Below are 16,917 nucleotides of genomic sequence, written 5' to 3'. Positions count from 1 at the left end.
TGAATATTTTACTCTTATTTGTACAAACAGACTGTATCATATTTGGAGAACTAAGCAATTAATAGGAAAACAACAAAGACCAGAATAGGATAAAGATGTTCATTCTTACATCAATACGAATCTCTACGTTTTTAATGACTAAGATGCAACTCCTCCTTTCTTTCCTTTATTATCTCTTACTCTTGTTTTGTCACTTACAACTAAATGATTGTTGGTTCCTGTACTGTGATCTTGTTCTGCTAGTCTCTCAGCTAACGAGAAAACATAGTGTGGTTATAGCTACTGTAAAAATACAATCATTTTCTCTAGTAAGGTTATATGAGATGGTGGTTAAAATTTGACAGCAATTCAAAAGTTGATAGCCAGTGGTACTCTGTTCAATAATCCTGTAGTACTTTTAATTATTTGCTCTATGGTCTATATAAATTTTATGTAACAAGACACAGGTGATGGCTGCCATCTCCATTTTCACTCTAAAAAAGTAAAACAATAAATTAGTTTAGGCATATGCACTTTTAGAAATGCAAATGACTTGACAAATTCATGCCTTGCTTTTGACATTGAGGATGACGTGCAATTTGCACATAGATGTGTGCTATTATTGAAATCACCTTAAGTCAGTTTCCCAGCTGTGAGATAATTTGATAAACGTCACCAGTGCCTTTGTTAAGTCTTGTATGGGAAGATGAGAGTTAAATGTAGCTAAGGACAATTTGGTAACTGCCTGTGCTCCATCGTCTTCTCTTGGGTTGGTGCTGGCAAGACATCCTTAGTTGCATTTTACTATTTCATATTTGTGTAAGGCCCAGACTGACATCTCTTGGAATTGTTGGTGAAATTGTTTGTATATACAGTTGGTAAATTCTATCATTATATTTTTGGACAATTGCCTGGGAAAATACCCTCTTTTGGGGTTTTTCCCTGATGGTATCCCCCTTTTCATAATTTTCAAACGGTCACCCCCTATTTCTAATGTTCCAAAAAAGCCCCTTCAAAAAGCTATCATTTTTTCCGTCCAAATCCAAAAAAAATTTCCACCAACGGTTTACAGTGTTTTGTGGGTTAGTTTTTATCCACAAAACATTGTATAATGTTTCAAAAACACTGTATATTGTTTTTAAAACAAAACACTGTACAGTATTTTTATGGATAAATACCAATCCACAAAACACTGTGAACAGTTGATGGGAAAACTTTAACATTGTATAGTGTTTTTAAAACAAAACACTATACAATGTTTTTAAAGCACTATACAGTGTTTTTGTGGATAAAAACCAATCCACAAAACCCAGTGAATAGTTGGCGGGAAAACTTTTTGGATTTGGGAGGAATAATACATGACAGATTTTGGGAGGTATTTTTGGGATTTTTTAAAATAGGGGGTGACCATTTGAGAATTATAAAAAGGGGTATCATCGGGGAAAATCTCAAAAAGAGAGTATTTTCCCGGGCCATCCTTTTTTTTTCTGCTGCATTAAATTTTCTATAAAAGAAAAATAATTTGAGATGGCATTATAAGATGGTCTCATATGCTACTTGCTTAGTCTACACCAACTATCGCTCATGACCCTTCCTTGATAAGGAGGATTTGATGGACTTAAAAAGGAGATTTCATAAAGCATCTTCCTGAATACAACAAAAGGGAGGTGGTTGCAAGGGAGCATCTGGTTTAGTAAATGTTGACTCAGTGCTACAAGAATTTTTACCATACAGTGTACAAATAGAATATTTAGCAGAGAATGTGGCAAAGCTATCACATTAAATTGTTTCATCGAATCCATTGGAGATATGACTTTGTTTGAATGCATCTTTGTCGAAAATGGTGAGGTTCATATTCCTAGTGTTGCACCTTTCTTGTAATTTAACATGATTCTCTTATGTTCTAAGGTCTGATGAGCTCCAAACAATTTTTGATCTGGTGGGTGTTCAGCTACAAATTTTTCTATCCTCTGTCAGCATGATATTAAATGCACATTGCAATTAATATGTCAAGTTCAACAGCAATTGAACTGATTACCACTTGGCATTCAATCAATTTTGTAAAATGTACTCATGGCCATGATGCATTGTTCTATGAAAGTTAGTACATAAAGAGACCACCACTCACCACTTAATCAATATGATTGTTTGATTTCATTTTGAACCTTCTGGTGTGCTGGTAGTTGCAGCCTATTCTTAGCCTATTGAAGCTGTCTGGTCTATGCCTGGGTATGTCCTTTGCTCATTTATGTGCTTTACGGCTACCACTCCTTTGGATTGAATCTAGAAGCTACACTACTATCATCAGAAGCATAATTACTGTTATGAATTCTCATCTTTCTGTAGTAAGTCTAAAATTTTCGCTGATAGGTGTTCTTGAATCATATTGGAAGTTCAACTGTGTCTACATTTTATGAGACAGAGACAAATTCCTACACCACTTAATTATTACGATCATTAGATTTCATTCTGAACCTTCTGAGGCCACAACAATTTATTGCTAGCAGTTGCAGCCTATTCATGGCCTATTGAAGCTGTCTGGTTCATGTCTGACTATGCCTTTGCTTGTCTGATGCTTTATGTCCACCTCCCCTTTAGATTGAATCTAGTAGCTATGCTACTATCAATGGCTTCTCACATTTCTGTAGTGAGTGAGCCTATAAAATGTTAGTTGATAACAGTTTTCCTACATAAGAATTAATCTTTTCTCATGTATCTTTTGGTATGTGAGTTGGCCATGGGGGCCATTTGTGAGAAGTGCTAGTCTCTTTCGATCTTCAACATATGTAGTCATAGACATTAAAAGAAGAATAAAGGATAGTTTGATACTGTTGCTTGATAATTCTCATTAATGCTGACTATTAGGAAGTTTTTCTTCTGTGTTTGAATTTTGAGATTTTGGCAATAAGCAAAAGGTAGGTATAGGATGCTTGATTACTACTTTAAAGGCAATAAGCAAAAGGTAGATAAATCTTCATATGTAAAGGGCTAAAGGCTGCGGACATCTTCTTTAGATGTTTATTATTAAGCTATGTGGATCCAGTTAATGATATTTGATAAAATGATAACAATGAGGATGGGTGTTACATGAAATCTATCTAGTGGCATCAAATTTGCAGAATGCCAGTACATAAAGAATATAATCATAATATGGTAAAGCAACTAAGCTCTGTTGATTGGAAAAGGCTTGGATGATGATGATGATGATGACAATGACTGATAATGATGAATATTAAACTATTTTATTTTGGTCATTGTTTAATTATGTTTTTAATAAAAAAATGTCATTTCTATAATGTCAAACGATCTAATAATTCACATCAAGAATAGTTGTTTTAGAATCTTATTTGCAATGACATACTTCTATATCCATCCTGAACATCATTGCAGAATTTCCAACTGAAAGTATTTTTCATTTGCAGAAATAAGAGTGCTTTTTTTATTACTTCTTTTAAATATATGCTCCAAACTATTCTTGAAAAGCATTTCTCTTGTCTCCTTGTTGTTAAACAATTGACCACTGGTAATTTTGGATTGATCAATATTTGCCAGATATTAGGACCCAATAGTTCGGTGGCATTGAATCTGGTGCTATTACCTTTCTTTGAAAAAGAAGATATTCACATTTTTGCTCGAATCGAAGGATGCTGCTTTTCCAGACCGCTTTATTCCTGGAATGAGATCGAATTCTGCCAAAACCATAATTAGTGCTTACAAATATCAAATTGATTTATATATTTAAACCTTCATTTATTTGGTTGCCCTGTATTTTTGTAGGCTTTTGGAACGTGCATGTCATCTTACTCATCATGTGACCACTGTAGTAACATACTTCAAAGATGAGAATTTTTAAACGTATCTTTGAGATTTTATACCAGCACTTTTAGCAAGTTCATAAACATTCTTATTTGTTACTCATTTAAGTTTCATTTTTCTCTTTTATATCTTATTATCAGTATGTAAAAGCTTCATGCAATGAATCCAGAACAACAATCAGTTTTCAGCAGCGAAAGTGTTTTTTGTTATGCAACTGATGGGGACTTGGAGATTTATTCTGGGTTCTGTGTGCAGAACTTTGTTGTGAAGGATCAGTTTGTTAATGCATGGGAAGAATTCAACTCAAAAACCTTGATCAAATAGATGAAGTTCAAAACCTTGTTCTTGTCCAATGAATTAAGTATATTTCACTTGTATATTTATTCTTAGGTACAAAATGATGACCTAAAAATTATTGTTTGACACAGAATAATTCCTAGATTGACCAATGAATTTTTTTTTGCAGAGAAAATGGTCCATCAAAACAAATTGCATCATGATGGTCATGTAATTTTTGGCAACAGGAATGCAGGTATCATGACATTGGATTGCTAGCATAGACTCAAGAGTTCAGAGAGGTCAGAGAAACTTTGTGGTCTTGGCTTTTAGTTTCAACCATTTGCTGGGAAATGTTTTTTAAATCAGATCTAGTAGGCATTTAGCTGTTTCCAGTGTGTTCATATGATGTTTATACTTTATAGTACAAATCCTTGCCATATATCATGGCAAGTACAAATCCTTGCCATATGTGCCACAGCTACACACTAATATCATGAGATATTAACCACACCAAAAATAGAAAATAGAATAGTTTCTTGAAGATGCTTTGTACTTTCAATTAATACTGCTTAAATTTGTGTCCCAACAAAAGTTAAAAATCTATGAACGAATTGAGTTTGAACCCCTTGTAAAACATAAAATCCAACAGAAATCTGTTACCAAACAACTGAACAAATACAACATACAATATCTCTTGCATAAGACCCAGAATTTATATGCATCATCTGTTCCTCAAGTTTTAAACTGGTGCACAGACAATTATGAGCTGTTAGAGATCATGATATATGAAATGCCCAATAGAACAGAACTTATAAGCCAAGGTATTGAATATTTCAACAATATTTGATAAATGAATTGCATTGAAGCTTGTCTTTGCTCCCTTCTTTCACCCATTCAGTTTTATAGTCTTTTGGAGCAAAATCCCCATTGCAAATTGGGTAGTGCAACTTTCTCAGATAGAACTGCTAACTTTTTTCCCATTGTTTTTTAATCTCCTTTAGCTCTGACAAGTTTGCCTTAAATCACATGTATATCTATAACTTCACATGATCTAGATTGCTGTTTTCTCTTTTTATTGTCTTGCCAGTTTCCTCATATAATCATGCCTCATGAGTCATGGCCATCCCATACAAAGTAGAGATAATAGACAACATGGCATTCTTCAATACAGTTTTGAACTCTAAATTTTCAGGCACTTACCAGTGGCAAGCAGACAATGCTAGTTGTTTATTAGGGCTTCAGCAATTGTAGCATCTGTAGTCGGTGATAGCTAATGCGTTGCTTGAATCATGCAAGAGCTTCACATGAGAAGAAGAGAGCCAAAGGTAGCCAAGGACAAACTTGCCAGCAACTCGCAAACAAGGAGATTTTGTTACAAGGCAATGCCGGCAAGTCATCCTTGGCTGCATTCCACTCTCTGCCTCTTCATGCAAAGCCCTCAGCAAGCATCTTCATTCCCTTATTCCCCTCTAGCAGGTATGCAGCCCTTTCCTCTCCATAGCAGGTACGCAACCCTTTCCTCTCCATAGCATTCCATCTTGCAACTTCTACTACGTGTTCTGGACAGATGAAAGAGTTGGTATATATAGGCCAGGGTAGTGTGTTGGTAATTCATGGAATGTGCCTGATCCTTCTGGTTCCTGTGGATAGCCAATGGGGTGATACGGAGAGGAATTCCCCAAAGTATGTGATACGCGCTGCCTATTAGGAGATTTCCAGTTTTGGTATTATGCTGACTTGCTGAGGTCTCAAAATGGACAAGTGGTCCAATCTCCATTATTCATGGGATTTTAGGCCTTATAAGAAGGCTGTGAAGGTGGTCTGTGGGGGCGGTTTTCTTCTTGCGATGTTTGGTAGGCTGTCATGGGAATAGAATCATGGGTGGAGGCCACACTGAGATATGGAGAGGGCTCATGTGTGTCTCGTGATTTCAAGGATGAGTCGTAAGATCCGCTTCTTATTGACTCTGTCAAATTTCATAGCTTGCATAATTTGAAAGAGTGTTCCACTCCCTTTTCTGTACTATTTTCTCCAGATTTTATGCATTGATTGGTTTAGTTGCCTTAAATCTCATAGGCTTCCTTAGTTGTCATTGAGAAAACATCTAATGTAAGTGCCATTGCTGCCAGGTCCTTTCTGTAGATGCTTCTACCACAACCTACCATCAATGAGTTTGATATCCTTTTTTGCTTCCAGTAATATAAGAATTCACAATAAACTATTATAGGAGTTTTATTATTGGGTCATTTTAGGTCATCTCAGGAGATCGTAGTTAATTCCTTCATTCCTTGGAAAGGTAATATATACTTGATAATAAGGCGGGAGGTGACAGTGATCAGTTCATGATTGGAAGGCCAATTGTAGGATTGATCTGGTCGGGAAAATCTTGTAGAATTCTTGATCAATAAGATTTTGAATAAATTGGAGATCTGTCATGGCTCATCTGTAGTATTTAGTCTTCCATTTGTTTCGTCAGTGAATATGTTATTTGGATGGGCATTTTTCTTGTCAGGTTGCGACTGAAGGGTGTCATCCACTTGGTCCACTTGGACAAGTGGGAGGCTGAATACCCCTTTGACATTAAAGAGGGTCATTGGAAATACGTAATTTATTTCGACGAATTTGAACATCTTTTTTCGTTAGATCTCGTGGGACACAGTCCTTTCCCACAGGCTATTTAGGTTCGTCCAATATAGAATTGCTAAACCCTTTTTATTGCTTGTCGAGGAATCAGATTCTATCAAATATAAAGGTTAGGGCCAGAAGTCTCAATCTCTGAGACGTCTCTTTAACCTCCCACTTGCCTAATTCTTTAACTTCATTTCTTTTCGAGCTTGCCCCCTTTTTGGTGTTTTCTTCCAGTAAGATTAGAGGACAAGTAGTCCAGCATTTTATAATGCATCTGTCAGCTAAAATGTATATATATTATATATATTGAAAAATGGAATAGTTGTGTCCCTTATATCTTAGATCTCGATTTTTTTTAAATGCAATATTTTTTATTTCAAGAAAAAAAAATACTACTCAGCTTAATTCATGATTGGTTATCTCGATGATGGATGTTTATAAAATGTCAGAGTCGCAGAGTTATGCATCTTTTTGGCCCCAATTCTGAAGATTAATTTGTGAATTTGATATTCCATACAAGCGCTGAAGACCTCTTGGTTTCGGAATCATCCTGCAAGTTACTTCTCAGAGAAGGCTAATCATCCGCCAGTGTGGCCACCAGCCTAAATCATTACAAATAGGACAACACCTGCAAAAGAGGGAAACAGTAGATCATATCCGTAACTTTGGTCGGGTTCACTGTCAATGGTTCCTGTTCATTGAATTGCTCTGGTCACTGACGTAGTCAGGTCCTTCACATGGCAGCATATATTATTACTGTGTTCTATTTCCAAGTTGGTTCCGTACTATTTCTTTATTATACGTGCATGACAGCATATATTACTTGTTATTTCTTTATTCTTCGGTGAAAGAAGCTTTTTTGGTGCATCGACAAAAATCTTTGCATGGAAGTGCAGAGGATATGATAGTTTAAATTACTGGGCTTTCTGGTGTGCAGCTCAGCCATTGGGCCTGTCGGCCACTCGAGTTGTACCTCGTGCGGGTGTGGTTCTTCTCCAGTTAGTGCGATGATGGGCTGGCCCTTCTCTTGCAGTTAAGTTGCTCAACTTCTTTTGTTTATACTCAATCAAGAATATGTCTTTAAAGAAAATGTTGACTTGTAGATAAACATCACCTGCTCTTCTCAGTAATTAAGTACAATGTAATGCATTTATTTTTTATGGTATTCATAATAAAAAAATTGTTGAGAAGATACCTTTTATCACTGGGATAATGATTATGTCCACAAAAAGTAGTAGGCGATATGGCTAGCCTGCCACTATTGATTGGAACTGTTGGCTTCTAACTAGTCCATTTTGGATTATAGCAACAAACTATTTGTGGTTTGGGACTTTTTGCAGTTTATTTAGTCAGTGCTAGTGATATGGCATCTTTAAAACACCATAATTTACTCATAGGCGAGTCAACATTTTACCATATTCTATAGCATGAACAAGCAAATTTATGCAATGTACTCTTCATAAATCTCTAACTCCTCCACTAAACCCGTAAAGTCTATGAGTCAGCTAGCGTTATGGTTGAAGCAACATGTAGGAGTCCATGAACAATGTCCAACCATATAACATGACTCGTTCGTACATAATTCCAAATTATCATATTGTCGTTATTGTAGTAATTAGAATATTTAATTCTTTCCAATGCCAATTTACCCATCTTTTAATATCCAATTTTTGTTTCAATTACCTCTTAATTCTTTTTATTCAATTTCTGTGGCTAGCGTATGTAAAAACCTTTATTCATTTGATATTTTCAAGAGAGTGGGTATAAACTTGTTTTGGTTGTTCTGATTGTTTGATCAACTAATCTGGATTTATCTCTGCAGGAGGAGCATCGCTGGCCAAATCTTGTGCTTGTTTTGAGGGCATTTTGAGGGAGTCAAACGTTTTGAGCATTAAGGAAGAACTTTAATTTAAGGATTAAAGGACAATGCCAAATCTTTATCTCCCCTCTCCTTTCTGTGCATGACCAAAATCTCACATTTCACCGGCTCTCCAAAATTCCATTGGCAAATTTGTCCCATTAGTTATAGTCCAAAGGGTTGAGTATCCTTAGAACCCCATAACAGTGGCAGTAGTCTCTCGGAGGTCACAATCAAATCTTAGTTTATCGTCCTTCTCCTTTTGGCACTTTTTTGTTGTTGCACAGGATTAGAAGGGATGCTGTGGCTGGTAATGTTGAAATGTTTTACTGGTAATGTTGAAATGTTTTACGGTCCAGCCTCACAGGTTTAATGGAAAGTATATGGCTTTTGATACAAGCAGGTTGGTCCAAACCGTTCCATCGGATCATGAGAAGTTCGATCTCTTTGCATGTCAAGCTACTTCATCTTTGGGTATACTTCTCCTTTCCCTTTGTTCCATAAGTGTCTTGTTTTCTACCAAGCTGTATGATTTCCATTCCTCTCTTGGTATTGGACTACTGCTAGAGTTCCTCGAATTCACTGGCCTCTCCCTCCTTTGAAGAAGACCAAACCTCAGGTTTGCTTCTTACTTGAAAATGTGATATTTTACGAAGAAAATGTGGTGTAGATGTAGAAAATTTTGGCTCAAACCCTTCTTTTACTTTGGAGGGATTTAAGCAACTGAGAACAAGTGAAGTCTGATGGGTTGGAAATAATTCGGAAGTTCTAATACTCTTCTGTACCATGGTAATCATATTTCTGATTTATATTTCTAACGTGAATGGTTTGTCTAAATAATATTCTCGACAAATGTTCAATAGGTAGAAGCCAAGCCAATAAATATGTACAGATTTAAGTTGATCACAAAGGCAAGAATGGTTATTACAAGCAAACATCAGCTGCAAAATGTATTCCAGAACTTACAAAAAGATTGGTTATGTTCGATATCATATTAAGGATCTTTTTTGCCATGTTTTTTTTATATTGATTACACCACATTATTTGCGAGGTTAATAATGTACCCAGTAAGCAGATTTGGGTGGTTTAATGTTTATTGTATGTAGGTGAGTCCTCATCCTCTGAAGCATGCACACATTTGATTTCTGATGCATGTGAAGACTTACTTCTGGAATCTCTTTAATTTCCTGTAATCTCTTTGTTTAATTGCATATAGTGTTTCTGTCGAGGAAAAGAAATCTAAATCCTCATTTTAATTCTTTCCTTTAAATTGATGATCTGTTTCTTTCTTCAAAGTATTGATGATCTGTTTGATTTCTGATGCTTGTGAAGACTTACTTCTGGAATCTGTTTAATTTCCTGTAATCTCTTTGTTTAATTGCATATAGTGTTTCTGTCGAGGAAAAGATATCTAAATCCTCATTTTAATTCTTTCCTTTAAATTGATGCTCTGTTTCTTTCTTCAAAGTATTGATGATCTGTTTGAAACACTTGATTCAGATATTTATATGTTGAAATTGAAGCGGTGATCATTCTGAGATCAGTCTTGTAAAGGAGAAAAAAAGGGCAAATCTAAAAGCTCATTGTTCTGCAAGCAATAAGATTACCTCTCACTTACTATTTTGTCTCGCGTTGGCGCAGGTAAGCAAGGATGTGGGAGGACCTTAGCGGAGTGCCACCGGTTACAGAAGCGCACGATTGAGGGGGCCAAGTTCCACCTGTTCTCGCCTTCCACTGCCGCACTCTAGGCGGAGATGCAGGACTGGCTTCTTGCCTCGGGGCCTGGTTCCAGGCCCAGCGGTGCTCGCCCGCTAACCCTTGAGGCCGGCCTCCATCCCCCAGCCGTTCCGTCAACGGCGATGAACGGGATGGAGATGTAACAGATGTTCGCGTCGGTGGCGGCAGAGAGGGAGTCATCAGAACCGGGGCGGAGGAAGAAGCCAGGCACGAATGTAGCCGACGGTGGACTTGGGCGAGAATAAGGGCTAGTCAACGGGTGGTTTGGCCAATAGTCGCTACCGAGTTGGAGGTTGTTTTAGTTTGACTCGACCATCAGATTCATGTATAAATGGCTGTGATGGCATAGTACGAAATATAATGGATAAGAAAAAGTATTTAAATAGGACTCCAAAATCGTCTGTGTCTACAGAATTGCATATACAAGTACATACGTATCCTACTAAATCAATTTTTGTAGTTACCTCTTCAAATTTATTGTCAGCATATATCCTTGTCAAACTAAAAAAGGTTCTAAATGCACCATTTTTGTTAATCTTCTTCAGTTGATAGGATGACATTAAAATTTTAATGGATATTAACTTTTTCAATGTTGAGAAATATGAAGGTTTAAATAATTAGTTAAAGTAATAACAAGTAATTTGCATAATAATAATTAGATAATAATTAATTTGACTTTATTGGATGGATGCTAAGAAGTGTGTCTTAAGAATTAATTATATAGGTAAGTTCTAAATTTTCAGGAGGTTACTATGTTGAAATTTAAGAGGTAAATATGCTATTTTCGAACTTTTGAAGGATATATATATATATATATATATGTAAAACCAATATATCAGAAATACATTCACAAATATAAAAACTGACACAACATATAAATAAAAAAAATATTTTTGAAATCCTTATCTATTTTTCATCATAATATTATTATCTGCAGCAAACCAATTTTTTATTTAGACTTCGATCCTCGTTTGAAAATTTCTGGAAATCCACCATATAAAGCTCAATGAATTAAAATTAAGACCACCAATTATAGAAAAATATCAAATAAATATTTTTTTTATTTTTCTTTCTAGAAAGATCTAAATTAGTACCCAGAAAACATTTGACACCGCCACCGAGTTTTCCTAAACACACACAACTCAACCGTAGATATGGCGAATAGTAACGGTCACAGGTGTATAAGAGCAAAACCCACACAAGAGAGCGAAGAGGACGGGTTCGACCCCCCCACCTCCTTTCAGACTAAGCGTCGTTGCCATCGTCATCACCGCCTGCGCCACCAGAACGATGAGCATGCACAACGCTCATCCGGGTTGGACGGGTCGATGGCCAAGTCATATTCATTTAAAGCATCTTGCATACAATAAGATAAAACAGTTCGAATCGAAACCATGCGGCCACCATAGGCGTCACAGAGAACTCCTTACAAATGTTTGAACCCGTTTGCCTTGTGGTTTATATTTATGTCTTTGTTACAAATGTTAAAGAGTTGCAATTACTTGCTGCTTTCAGAACATTGACTTTTAGATTTCTAGTCATTTTAGACATATGTATGATTTGTGACCATCTAATATTAATGGTAAAGAGTCAAAATTTTGTAATATTTGGTTTTTAAGCTCTTAAATGAGTTTCTATTGTACTAATATTTAAAGATATAGAAACAATTAAATAACGAAATATGGGGGAATAATAAAGAAAATAAAAAAAGGCCAAAAGAGGTGATGTCCCCTCGTCATCGATCGCGTGGTGAATTGGGAGCGTTTCGAGCGTTGGATGTGCACGTGTGAGTTTCCAATACAATTGCGCGCAGTAAACCACACGCGTACGAAGACACCGTGCGAGTGCACCACCCATCCTGCAAAGCAACACAGCTTTCGAGTTCCTTCTCTCGTCCCCATTCGTTCTGCTGGTGCGAACTTTGCAATCTTGCCGACGCCTTCTCCGGCGGTGCTTCGAATGCGATCGTGGTGACGAAACAGGGGGTGGCTTGCTTGAGGGAGTCAGTAAAAGCAGTCTGAACACCACACACACGCATGAAGAACACAAAATATTATTGGCATTGCAGCGAAGGAAGAAGACAGGGTAACAAAGATCTGTCCCCTCCCCCACACACGCATCTCCAGATGCCAACCATGCCACAAACTCGGTCGACGTCCCTTCGTCGTCTCTCTCTTTCTCTCTCTCGCAATCCGATCCTCCCACGTAGAAGAAAGGGAGAGGCGACGGTCGAGGGAGATGGATGGGGAAGCAACTAATAGATACGATTTGATGCGTTCACAAGCATCCTTTAATGCTCCCAATACGTGCATCGGCAGATGGATAAGTGACTTAATGTGGACATGCATGCATCCATTAATGCTCCCAAGACGTGCAATTCACAAAGCATCGTTCGTAACATATCTATCTATTACAAAGGAGTACTGTTTCAGCAGGAGACGAGCTCGCGCTGCCGGTGTCGGGCGATGACACAGGTGGTAAGTTCAAGTCCACCGGACGCTCGCGCCGCCTCCTCTTACTGCTCGAAGTGCCTCCGCGGCACCTTCTTCTCCCTCCTCCTTGTCCGCCTGTTCCCCGGTCCAAGACGTCTCCTTGTCCGTTACGCTTTCCTCTTGGAGCCGCCCCTTCGAGTGCCTGCGGGGTGTCGAACTCTTGCTTGCACCCGTTGCAGATGTACTTCCTCTGTTGCGCTATCCCCGCGCCCGATAGCAGGAGCAAGGAGTCCGCGGCCTCTTGCTCGGACCCGAGGCGCATGGACGGCGGGACAGCCCCGCGTCACTTCCGCGCCAGGTGGGATGCACAACGCTCGTCGGAGTTGGACGGGCCGATGACAGCCATATCCATTTAAAGCATTTTAGTACAGTAAGACACACGATTCGCATGGAAACCGTTATAGAGAACTCGTTGCAAATATTTATGTCTTTGTTACAAATGGAAAGGCCCATCATGGCCCATGGGCTTAGTCTTGGGCCCACAAGAGGCAAGTTGGTGCGTATGGAAAACGTTGGCGCCAACCCCCTCCTGCAATTACATCTCCACCGTCAATCTCGAAACTGGATTGCGGATCTGAGCCCCAAGTTTCGGCTGTGGGAGTCCGGTGATCGTTCTCACGATGTGACCGCCTGAGGCGCTGGTCTTCCGAGCCCTATTCCTCTCTCTCGCTGCCTTCTCCGACGAACCCTAACGCCTCCATATCTGGATCATAGTAAGTTTCTTCGCTCTTTTGTTTCCTCCGATTGCTTGATTGTTTTGTATCGATCTCGATCGCTGGGGTTTGAGTTCTGTTGACGCATCACTCCTTGTGTTCGCTTTATTTTTTACGAGTGCCAATCTCCTTGTAATTTGGATGATCACTCTTTGTTGAGGTGCTTATGCCCTAATCTGTCCTAAAGGTCCTCCTTTTTGTGTGACAGTTGATGTGGATTTATCGGCTCTCGAAGAAACATCGTTTTCAATCTACCGTAAGTATTTCGGTAGATTAACCCACAACAAGCACTGGTTAACCCTTAATTATTGATCGATTATGTGTTGTCTGACGTGAATTCAAGAAGAAATATGGTGAAAATCTGGAAAAAGTATCTGCTCCACTACCACCACCACCTCCTCGTCATCTTTAGGTTGCAACTGCTACGATGGGCTTCCAGATCACGATAAAACCTTAGGCCTAAATCTTGGAATCTTAAAACATTGTAAACAGCCGAATTTGTCCCAATTTGAGAGTATATAGCTTTTCAACTTGGTTTTCCATCGGAATCGATAAAATTTTGGTCGAATCATTTCAAGATTCTACCAATCTGTCAATAGTTTTGCGCTGCTCAAAACTTAGTTGTCCACATGATGGTCCATGACAGCAAGTGTTTCTGTGGTTGATATTAGATAGGGGGCATGTTCAAATGCATGTTACACCAAACAGATTTTGAATAATTGGAATTGTAACTAGATCTTCTTCACCATTGCTTGTGCAAGTTCTAGTTGGGCAAACAATGACTGCATCTATGCTAATGGTCATTGCGGATAGCTGCGTCATGGCATAATTGCATAATTCCTTATCTAGCACCAGGCTGTTCTCTTTCTTGTGAAGCTATTAGATGCTGCTTAGCACATCTAAATCTGGATCCCATTTTCCACCTATGCATTCATATTATTCATCAGAGAATTTGCATAGTTGTCATGCATACTAAATGTGCTAGATGATTTGAAAAGGCAAAATGACTCAGATGAATTTTCTTGCTATTTGTTCTACAGTCTACACTCATGGTATCTATTATCATTCTGCATAAGTTGTGAAGGGAATGCTATCATAGTTATAAATTATAATAATTATTTTCCTTGCATCAAATAAATACTACATTGTAACATCTTGTTTCTTTCTCAAGCGTTTGTTTTCTTTATCTATGGAACTAGATCTTGTCCAAATTCGAGGGTGAGCTCTAGTATTAGAGTCAGGTTGTTCCTCTGCGATCTAAATAGCCAAAGTTTGAGTAACAAAAATAGTCATCCTGCTTGCAGAGGTAAGTCTATGTATATTGACTCTTTTCAACCGGTATCGACAAGAGACATTTGCATTTGGCTGCCTTTTTAGATATCATCCAAATTAGAACAACCTCTTCATAAATGAATCCAGTCACAGCCATACTCTTTTTATTTGATTTTTTTTTTCAAACTGATCTGCACAGTTTATCCTTTTCTTATTAGTGATGATCCTAGAACATCAATACTTTACGGTGCTAATAAAAATTGGATATTGTGAAATGTACAATATGAGAATTTTCAGTTCTACTTGGGAAAGGAGTACTTTATTCATAGCATATCATATGATGCTTAAATATCATAATTTTTTACTTTTGTTCTAAGATTGGGTCTACCTTCTTCATTAAATGGCTCTCACATGTACTTGTACCAATTATTGGGTGTAAAGTATTTATAAACTTTTTAGTGAATATGTTCTTTTTCATTTTTTTCTATACTTATGATCATTATGTTTGGAACAGTAGTGTGATTTTATTTATGTTTCATGTTACATTGATTGAATTATGTACCTCGCTTCACAAGGTTTATCATATTGTAAAAGGAGATATTGTGCCAATCATCATGGGAAGCAAAAGCTGTATACCTCCTCTGCATCTGCAACGGCCTCTTCCTGGGCCTGGCTTTCTGCAACCAGATCCATTTGGTCTAGGCATTCTCCCCCCGCCGGGTGTTTTTCCTTTCGATAAGTTGCCACCTCCAGAAATTATGGAGCAGAAGCTTGCTGCACAACATGTGGAAATGCAAAGACTTGCACTAGAGAACGAAATTATGGAGCAGAAGCTTGCTGCACAACATGTGGAAATGCAAAGACTTGCACTAGAGAACGAAAGTTTTGCAGCTACCCATTATTCTTCGAGGAAGGAATTATCTGCTGCCCAACAGGAGTTGCAGAGATTGCAGACTGACATGGGTGCCATTAGAGCTGATCAAGAGCAACAAGTAAGAATGCTCTTGGATAATATTTCAAAGATGGACTCTGACTTGAAAGCTTCTGAACCTGTTAATGTAGATATGCAGCAGGCTCGTCCAGAAGCTCAGAGCTTGGTAGCAGCAAGACAGGAGCTAATTTCCAGAGTACAACAGCTGACTGAGGATTTGCAGAGGAGCCATGGTAATGTCCAGCAAATCCCATCGTTGATGTTGGAACTTGCGGCCCTTAGACAAGAATATCAAGATTTCAGGTCATAAATCTCTCTTCGGCTTTATATTCAAGCACACAACTTGTTCTCCTAATGGTTTGACGTAAGGTCAAATTGTTCATTTAGTTTTGTAACAATTTGACCTTACGATCAAACCGAGAACATGCAGAAATTGGTTCACATTATTCTATAAAATTCTGTGAATACTAAATTGAATGGTACCCTACCAAAGCGTGAAATAGAAGACTGTCACCAAGGTCTTGCTACTAGTGTGATTTTTCTACGTGGCCTTCTTAGAACATTTGCTTTTGTGGTCAGCTTGACTACATGTGAGTCACCTAGTAGTGAATAAAAATGCTGGATAGTTGGAATGTTGGGTAGATGCCAATCCAAAATTATAATAAAAAAATAATAAATTATCTATAGGAGATGAAAGATTATATGCCCATATACAAGAGATCAGATCAGCTTGAAGTAATATGATATTTAGATATATGATATTTAGATACAGATTTTACAAATTACGTGATCAAAAATCTATTTTATGATTTATATTTATAGAGAATTTTTTAGAAAAATATAAAGTAATCACTTATCAACAATAGAAGCTGAATCTATGTCAAACCGTATGACTATAAAAATCTCAAAGATTTTATGTGGTTGACTTAGATTGTCAAGCAAGATATTTTATGATAATATCATAATAATTTTTTCTAAAAAAATAAGTATTTTAATAATTTTAATCACATTGAGATAAAATAATCGATGGTTAAAAAAAAATAAAAATAAAAAATATTAATTAAGAACCTAAGCACCTTTGATGATTGATAATTCATTTATTAAGGTCTTACAACTTAAAGTGTTTAAAAAATATGTTTTCAGAATGAGATATGTGAGAAACTCATTAGGGATATGGTAATGGTGGATATTATTATAATTTTTTTAATTAAA

General features: G+C 37.5%; 1 protein-coding gene and 1 long non-coding RNA gene across 7 annotated transcripts; both read left to right on the top strand.

Moving 5' to 3' along the window:
• The first annotated feature begins 1,152 nt into the window (after positions 1-1,152).
• Positions 1,153-10,722, top strand: LOC108952778 (uncharacterized). Of its 2 annotated transcripts, XR_010496427.1 has the most exons (6): positions 1,153-4,185; positions 4,262-4,373; positions 5,267-5,550; positions 7,640-7,734; positions 8,525-9,179; positions 10,202-10,722. It is a non-coding gene; the product is annotated as an uncharacterized LOC108952778 (long non-coding RNA). The 2 variants fall into 2 exon arrangements; XR_010496423.1 differs by having other exon boundaries at positions 5,267-7,734.
• Positions 10,723-13,343: 2,621 nt separating this feature from the next.
• LOC103984742 (protein FLX-like 2) lies at positions 13,344-16,235 on the top strand. 5 transcript variants are annotated; one of them, XR_010496409.1, is made up of 4 exons: positions 13,344-13,502; positions 13,711-13,758; positions 15,369-15,766; positions 15,837-16,235. XR_010496409.1 is itself a non-coding variant. In XM_018826219.2 (4 exons), the coding sequence occupies exons 2-4, from the start codon at positions 13,714-13,716 to the stop codon at positions 15,873-15,875; spliced, it is 501 nt and encodes a 166-aa protein (XP_018681764.2). In that variant the 5' UTR covers positions 13,344-13,502; positions 13,711-13,713; the 3' UTR covers positions 15,876-16,235. The 5 variants fall into 5 exon arrangements, 2 of the variants coding, with proteins under 2 accessions (XP_018681764.2, XP_018681745.2); XM_018826219.2 differs by having other exon boundaries at positions 15,350-15,766; XR_010496400.1 differs by lacking the exon at positions 13,711-13,758.
• The last annotated feature ends 682 nt before the right edge of the window (positions 16,236-16,917 follow it).

Source organism: Musa acuminata, chromosome BXJ1-1 (assembly GCF_036884655.1).
Source record: "Musa acuminata AAA Group cultivar baxijiao chromosome BXJ1-1, Cavendish_Baxijiao_AAA, whole genome shotgun sequence".
NCBI lineage: Eukaryota > Viridiplantae > Streptophyta > Magnoliopsida > Zingiberales > Musaceae > Musa > Musa acuminata.
Note: the sequence above shows the minus strand (reverse complement) of the source record. Positions and strands in the feature narration are given on the sequence as shown.